Source organism: Limulus polyphemus, unplaced genomic scaffold, assembly GCF_000517525.1.
Source record: "Limulus polyphemus unplaced genomic scaffold, Limulus_polyphemus-2.1.2 Scaffold6621, whole genome shotgun sequence".
Classification (NCBI taxonomy): Eukaryota; Metazoa; Arthropoda; class Merostomata; order Xiphosura; family Limulidae; genus Limulus; species Limulus polyphemus.
Genome location: NW_013672231.1, coordinates 27,975 through 36,873, shown reverse-complemented (window position 1 = coordinate 36,873; position 8,899 = coordinate 27,975). Strand labels below are relative to the sequence as shown.

General features: G+C 33.0%; 1 protein-coding gene across 1 annotated transcript in view; it reads right to left on the bottom strand.

Moving 5' to 3' along the window:
• Positions 1–1,112: 1,112 nt before the first annotated feature.
• LOC106473915 (clotting factor B-like) overlaps positions 1,113–8,899 on the bottom strand; it is a 23,926-nt gene continuing 16,139 nt past the window's right edge. Inside the window, exons 5-8 of the mRNA XM_013934604.2 lie at positions 7,432–7,547; positions 3,383–3,639; positions 2,696–2,859; positions 1,113–1,690 (exon numbers count right to left, since the gene is read on the bottom strand). Of these exons, the coding sequence (XP_013790058.2) occupies positions 1,526–1,690; positions 2,696–2,859; positions 3,383–3,639; positions 7,432–7,547 (702 nt within the window). The 3' untranslated portion in view covers positions 1,113–1,525. The remainder of the gene's footprint in view (positions 1,691–2,695; positions 2,860–3,382; positions 3,640–7,431; positions 7,548–8,899) is intronic.

The window sequence follows — 8,899 nt, the reverse complement described above, 5'->3', positions numbered from 1 at the left end:
TGAAGGACTTGTATTGCTGAAGTTTTTCGGAAATAATTTCTACGTAAAATTAATAAACGAACGACCAGAGGCGTAACAATATGAATGCTCAAATAATTCAAAACCTACTTTATAATCGGCTATGAAGACATCCACTTCTTCTATATTGTGACCTTGTTTTATCTCTATAACTATTAACTTTAATGTGTAATAACAACCAAACGAGTTTAATATGTAACAATTTTAGAAGATTTAATGTTATCGTTTTTTTGGCTATTTTATTTCTAATAATAAACTTTGTTTAAACCACCAAGAATAATATTTTTGAGATATTTTATATGATAAGTGTAATGTTTAATGTTAATAGTATGGATTAGTTAATAGTATGTGGATAATTTGTTATATTACTATATAACTTAAATTACTTCACTCTTACAGTAATTAACAGATTTGAAAGTGGGTATATTTTGAAGTTCGTACATCAAAGAATGTATAACTAATGATTTAAAAGTGAATATCGTGGTTGTAAAACGTAATGATGCCAGAAGTTATGTTTTACATCAGGAATGTTTCTTAACAAAATATAATTCCGCAAACTAATAAATCAAAATTTTGCAACATAGAAATTAAGTTACCTCGTGTATCTTTGTGTGATAAAATCTCTCATAATGTTGAAAAGCTAAAAATTAAATGTAATTTCAATTTTTAATTGAGTAGATGCAACTTTAAAAGAGCTTGTTTTGTTAAGAGGAAATCATATGGCTTGTGTTATAAGGAAGAAAACTCGAATACACAGAAAAAAATAAGTTATATATATATATCACTTCCACTTGCTTAATCTTCCTTTATTAGGGTTCACTAGATATGACTTGCATATTAAAACAGATTTCCCTATCACTTTTTTATAGAAATCTTTAGTCATATATCTTTTATTTTAAACAAACACACGATGACATCGTCAAAGGATTTAGTTATTAAAAGGAATTAGTGTGGTTGAATAACAGATATGTTACATATACTAACTTCACAAATAAACATTTAAAGGTTTAACTTTACTTACTTGTGAATATCCCATTAATTAATACTTAATATTAATAGCTTTCAAAATTGGCTCTGATAGCGTGATTAGTCTATGTTTTATTCGGGAAGAACCTATAGTTTTTTAAAATTGACTCTAATAGTGTCATTAGTCCACGTTTTCTTGAGGAAGAACCCATCACTGTATTAGGCTTCTCATTACCGCTAATTAGAGATAAAAGCATAACTTCAGAGTGACAGTGAAATATCAATTAACACGGCTAATTAAAAATTAAGTAGTGATAGTAGTGGTAGTAACTAGTTCATTCAAGTCGAGCAAAATAGCTGCTTACTGATGACTGTTTATACATTTGAAAAACTAAGTTGGACAAAGTAACTTGTTATTCAGAATTGTATCTAGATTTCATGAAAAGGTTCAAGTTAGAGAACGATAAACACAGTTAAGAAAGCTACCAATAATCGTTAAGACAGATAAGTAGATAGTACAAACTGAAGCAAGGCACGTTTTTTATTGTCCTAAGTCAGTGTTTGCAGCAATCCATCTTATATAGTGTGAAACCCTAGTATAAACTCCAGGGTAGCCTGGTTCAGCACAGTTCAGCCCAAATGAAACAATTCCCACCAGAGTCCAACGATCATCTCGCTTTAACACCAGAGGTCCTCCAGAATCACCCTACAATATGTAAAATTGAATGATATTGTATCCCCTTAAAAAAATGACAGTTGAAAAATATAAAAACCACTATGCTATTTCGTAAAATCGTGTAACCGTGAAGAGAAGAAATAAATACTTAATTAAAATATTGCACTGTTTAGATAGATGATCATGAAGAAAGAGGCATTTTCGGTGTTACAAGATACAAAAGTTATAAACTTTCACATATGTTTTATATCACGAATGTTGCATATGTTAGTTTCATGATATAAAAGACTGTTTAGTTTAGATATTATTGATTAATATATTTTTCTGAGTGAATATTTTGTTATTTTATAGTTTTGTTATATTAAAAGTTAAAGGCAGATTATTGTAGGAAGATTCGTTAATAAAAAACAAGTAAAGTGTGTGATGTTTATTCATCGCTAACAAGTCACAGACACCTACTGTAGAAGAATCCTAAGCTCAACAACAACATAGAAGATATTTATACTATTAAGAACTATAAATAAATGCCTTTTATTCTGACAATTGGCAAATAATACATCTTAAATTTCTAAGAGTTAGATTTTATTAACACAAAATGACCTTGTATGACTGTATTTTATTGTTTAATAAATTAAAGATCCCCTTGCTCAGGAATTATAGATTACAAGACCATTTACGATGGTATTAATAATGTAGAATAATAAAATGTTAGTACAACAAGTATATGAAATCAGTTTTCTTCAAGAACTTCTTGTTCTAAACCAAATTGTTTTAATTTTATTACCTAAACAACTTTTGTATCATACTTTTATAGGTACCAATTAAATTCTTATTTTATAATGCAACTAAAAACATTAAAATGCTATGTAATGTCAAACTACAATGCGAAAACTAAAGTGAAGACCATTGATAACCATTACTGATCGACAGTGTAGTATGCAACAACATTTCTGTCATAAGAAACATTCAAAAATATTTAAAGGACAAAATAATAACTTATTTAAAACCTTTATATCAGGGAAAGGTAGGTAATACCTGACATGCATCCTTGCCTCCTTCTGATAATCCGGCACAGACCTGCCCTCTAGTGATACCTTGTGGATACTGTGACGACGCTACTTTTGAGTAAGAGCTGTTGCATTCCTTGTTCGATACAACAGGGATGGAAACTTGTTGAAGTACTTTACTGCGCACTCCTCCTGAAAACATTTTGAATACCCAATTTTCTAAACTAATAAATAGCTTTAGAAAACATATAGTTTTAACAGCTCAAGGTTAAGATGCTGTTATTATTTCATTTATACTTTTGATTCTCTGCAGGTCCCTACGCCTAAAATTAAACCAGTTGGTTAGAATATGCCCTTACAAAATTTAACACCGCTTCAAAAGTATAATACTTCTACATTTTTATCACAAAACTTATGTGCATATTTTCTATCTTCTAGTAAAACTACTAAATGTGGAATATTCAGAAACCTTTCGTTTACCTTCAGACCGTAGTGTTATCCCTTCTTCTTTTAAAAAGCATGATTCAAGTAAACAAAATAATTGTTTATTTTCATCTCTTTGTCTAAAATAATCGATCACATGTTTAATTAAACTATCCCTATAAATTGACTATTATAATCCATCGTTTGGAAGAGCAAATTAATAATCTAAACTCAAATAAATGAAACGGTTTTAAGTGCAATAAACATTGAAAATTTTAAAATCAAGAGTTACCGAAAGACGTATCTCCCCAACCGGTGATAATAACTTGTCTTCCAATAAAATCGTCATCAACAAAGGAAGGCTGAGGTAAATACACCGGTGTGACCTCATCATTGAGTGTGACGTGTCCTTTAACCTTCAAAACAGCAATATCGTGGTAGATCTTGTTCGGATGATAAAGTTCGTGGACTTTGAGATCATCCACACTATATTTCGTTCCATCATTTAGTGTGTGAGCTCCCACACGAAATGTATACACAGATGGAGATCTAGAAATGAATGGATGTGTTCAAGGAAATGTAATATAATTTCAATTAGGTGGTAATCATGCCAGACTTATGAATACACAACATTCTCGACTGCACTTTGACATAATCGTTTCATATAATCTTGATTTTTTATTTTACTTTAAAATTTTTCTAATTAACAGAAGGTAAATGTAAGTAAATCACTGTATTAAGATAAAAATTTAAATTATTCTAGTTAACGAAAGGTAGATTTAAATAATCATTGTAGTAGAGTGAAAGTTAAAATTGAAAAGATTTCGTTTCTGACGTTGTATGCCTACAACGTTTATAAGTTTTGAATTTTTGAATACAACTCTCTTAACTTATGCATGGAAACGAGTACTTTTTTCTTTTTTCGCTACCATTGTTCAAAATATCCATAAAAATGTCATATGGACTTCTATAGCACTAAAATTTCTAAATTGTAAGAAGACATAGACCTCAATTTTGTAATTATTGTAATCCTTAATCCTTTTAAACACTGGTTGAAATTCATTATAGATTACTGTATGAAAATACAAAATAGTGCAACTTAGGTCTAAATATTCATTATTCGAAATATGCTAAAGACCACTGTTCAACATGAATATCACAGCCATTGGATAACTAGTCACCAACTAGTATTTATATATATACTCAAAACAGAATGCACTCACATTTTCCTAGTGTTTTATTGCAACGCTATAGGAAACAGATATCCTTTCAAAATATAACATACAAGGTACGCAGTCAGTTTTTTAATTGATCAAAAACAAACGTATCTTATCAATAGCTAGAGTATCTGTTAAAAGCATTGACTACTGCTTGAAATCGTCTCCACATGTTCCTGCAGGCTTATTGGTGGTCTTAGTCCATCACAAGGGCATCTTTCAGGTAGTCCAGAACACAGGTGAGATAAAACAGCATTCCGGAAGGGGGGTTCCGAATATGTTCACTTGGACTCATGTTTAGCCCTTTCACATCTCGATTATGGTGTGGATGTCATTATTATGTTTAAAAAATGACATGCCGCGAATGTACAGCCTCGTGTAAATGTCTAAAATCTAATTCCTGCACTGAACAACTATCAAAGACCAATCTTGGTAGCTCTTCAAGTTGATATCACAGTATTGATCGAATTTATCTAGGTTGTCTCCAGTCTCTAACATATGGACGGTGAATCTTGGAATCATCCAAAATGTACGCAGACATAGATATTCCAAATTAGGTAGTCCTGAAAACAACTTAAACTGTTTTGTTGACGTTCCGGATAAATGATATCATAATATAGGTTTTCCTGACCACGAATTATCATCCTCCAGTTTATTATGAATAGTTTCGGTCGATAGAATATTTTAAAGTTCACAACAGGGATCTGGAAAAGGTTTTTGGTAATTTGCATGATTAGGAAGTACTCTTGTCCTACGTGTGTTGATGGTGTTTGAAACATTTCCATCACTCATGTGTTGTTCTAAGCACAGGAAACAACACTTTCGCTCACACCTAAGGTATCAACAAGAAATAGTTAAGACACTACAGCTTTTAGCATACAGAGGTCACGCTATAATTCCTCAAAATTCCTGATCCGTTCTTTGGTCATAATCGTGCAAAATACGAGTTTCGGAACAAAAACTAAAAGTAATGGAAAAATAAACTACATGGTTTAGAACATCTAATTTGTTAAAACATCTCTTCACTGGAAAGTTCTGTAATTGAAATGAGTGAGAGGAAGAAAAAAATTACCAAAAATGGAACTACTCACTCATAACTTGAATCTAAAGCGTACTGCTTCCCATATCTTTCACAGACCTGAAAAAATCAATACTCGGTATTTATTAGCATTAATAAAGAGTAAGCCAACTAAAAGATTACACCAACCAAAAGTAAGCTTAACTATTACTAGCTCTCATGATAGGCCCGGCATGGCTAGGTGGTTAGGGTACTCGACTCGCAATTTGAGGGTCGCAGGTTCGAACCCCCATCCCACCCATCATGCTCGCCCTTTCAGCCGTGACGGCGTTGTAATGTGACGTCAACCCCATTATTCGTTGGTAAAAGAGTAGCCCAAGAGTTGGATGTGGGTAGTGATAACTTGCCTCTAGTCTTTCACTGCTAAATTAGAGACGGTTAGCGCAGATAACCCTCGTGTATCTTTTCGCGAAATTCAAAAACAAACAAAGCTCTCATCATCAAGGGTACACCAATGCATCATTACATGGCTTAACAAAAAGATACGTCACATGATGCCTAATATAATAGGTACCGTCAACAAGTAAATACCTTAAGAACTGTTAGACTGGGAACAATACTGAGGATGTAAATTGATTTTCTTACTATGGTTCAAGATAATATATTGTTCTTAACAATAGAACAACAGTCAGTAGTCCATATTTCCAGAAATAATCTTTTCTGAAGGCTAATCTTAAACAAAAAGAAGCCAGCCAATAATTAATTATAGCATACAGGCAACAACAGACCATTTGGTTATTCAAGGCTATCCTCGAGGAAAAGTAAAAGTTTAAAACCAATCTTTAGTTTTCAGGAAATTATCAATTCATTTTTTAAACTCTTGTAAAGTTCTAGATATTATTATTCTCAATGTAAACTTTTACAGAAGCTTTTATCCCATTGGTCACTTCATAACCTTTCAAAATTAAATACGATCACCTTGTACTCTCCTTTACACGTGAGAACAAAATTAAGAAATCTTATCCTATTACCATATGCTACCTTCCTTCCCAGGTGACCTGACATGGCCTAGTGGTTAGACCCTCGATTCGCGATCTTCTACGGGTTTCGGTACGAATGCCCATCACAGAACATGCTTGCCCTTGCAGCCGTACAGGTGTTCAAATGTGACGGTCAGTCCCACTATTCCTTGGTAAGAGTAGCCCAAGAGTTGGCGGTGAGTGGAGTTAACTATTCTATAATTGCTAAAATAAGGACAAACCAAACCATCCTAGTTCCCCTACTATGAACCCTAAGTAAATATATTTTCTTCGATAAAAAGACCACACATCTACAGTCGTGCTGTATTTGACTACCGTGCATGTTAACATTAGTCCTGCAATGTAGTTTCCATGCAAAAAACTTCAACGTAAAACTGTCATGTGCAAAACAAATCATTCACTGCATTGCATTAGTCATCTACAGTACAAAAACAATTGTGCTCCAGTGCCCTTTTGAATAGTCCGATCGCACATATATCGACTGGTGGTGCATCCTACGGCTTGTCTTGATATGGATTTGCATAAATGCCCTTTCAATTATCCAGCTGCTCAAAATATGCGACTGTTTAACGGGTACGTCGTGGAATCAACTTGTGTATATGAGACTTGTCACTTTTCAATACGAAATTCGTTCTTAATGATGCTGTATCTTGGACACGTGGACTGCTTTCGCAACTGACCTTTGTGTTTGGATTTTCACCTATTACAAAACTTTGCTACCACAGTTGGAGTACGACTTAATACAGGTCTGTTTTTTGGGTTGTCCAAGTATCCCAAGTTGATGCACATTCTTTTGTTTTCCAGTATCGTAATGTACAAAGGATATGTCCTAATTTGAACACTCAACCTTCATAATACATTTAATCCAAAGCAAAAGAAAACCTTTGGAGTTATAAATATTCATATTGTCTCTCTCTCAAACACACAGATGCAAAAGTGAAAACAATACACCTGCCGAGCCGAAGGCGGGGTTACTTATGTAGTTCTACATTTATTCTTTCAAGAAAATATAACACCACTTGTAACCATAATAAATAGTTGTAAATAGTTTCATGTAATTACTTACACAGGATTATCTGACATCTTAAAACAATGAGCAGCACTGATGACGTAACGGGATGATATCAGAGCACCACCACACAGAAATCGTTCAAATAATCCAAACTTTTGCGAGATTCCAACCTACAATGTGATTGATATATACAAATTTTAAATTATCATTGTAAATTCGCATAAAACAACAACTATTAAAAACATTTTGCTTGTCCTTTTGATTCATGTTATTATGAATTTTTAAGTAAATTCATGCAGCCAAATCTCTATGATTATCATAGAGAAATGGGTGTTGTGCGAAACTAAAAACTTTCGAAAACGTAAAAGTAGATTAGAATCTTCTTTTGAATGGTTCCTGCCATGCCGCTGCCAATTTTAATGTAAATCTATGGCCCCAGTCCTGAAAGCCCCAGAAATTAGTTTGATTCTTATATAGGGTTTCCAATTTGAAAAGTTCCAAAATCTGAAGTTAAGTTGCTTTTAGCGGGTTCTTAAATGTTAACACCAATTTTCATGTAAGTCAGTTCAGTCAAACCTAAAACTCTCCCTACTTTCTAGTTTTTTCTGTGTTTGTATTTTTTCTGAATTCAAGGACCTGCATGCATTCTGTAAAACATTATGTGAGGAGTTCAGATATTAAATTAAAATAAATAGGTCGACCTGAAAATTTCTATTGTAGCATTGCTTCTCATCTTGGTGTCTGTGCTCCTCTTAGGAGTCCTCAGCAGACAATGAGAGTAGGGGGTGATGTGCAAGGCTTCATTAAAATCAAAGTTTTTTTTGTTTACTGTTCCCAAATACAGATATCAGAGTATTCAATCTGTGTAGCCCAGAGTAGGTTTGGCCTCACAAGCTTAAACTTTAAATTTATGGATACCGTTCAGCCTTGATGTATTTTTCTTCATTATATTTTAAGCGCCCTACAAGTAAACCACCAACTAGAAATTAGAAAAAAACATATGTCTAGCTTAGCAGCATTCCTGGTTTTTCAGTTTACAGATAAAATAAAAGGGTGCCTCTAACTGCTGATTGGCTGTATGTATTTAAATATTTGTTTACATCTGATCCACTAGAATTTTCTGTAGGAAAGACAAACATAGAGTATTGACAGCGGTAAATGTTCAGGCTCTTGATAAAATGGCTGCTGAATCTGTAATTTCAGATGAGAATTCCTGGGCCAACATTTGGCCTAGTACATATTTGTATATCAGATAACATGATTGGGTACTTGACACTTGTTTTCCATAAGAATTTACTAAGTGATACCACTGGCACTATATAATAACAATAGTTAGGCTTTAGAAGACTCTTATTATTTCTCAAGTGTTAAAGCAACACTTGTATAACCGTGGCTACTGAAAAATACTGTTGCGTATTTGCTTGTTTGTTAATTTATGGTATAAATTACTTCCGAGGAACTTCAGCGATACAAGTTCTTTCTTAATTAAAACTAGTTTATTCTTTCTCGATACAACTTTTTA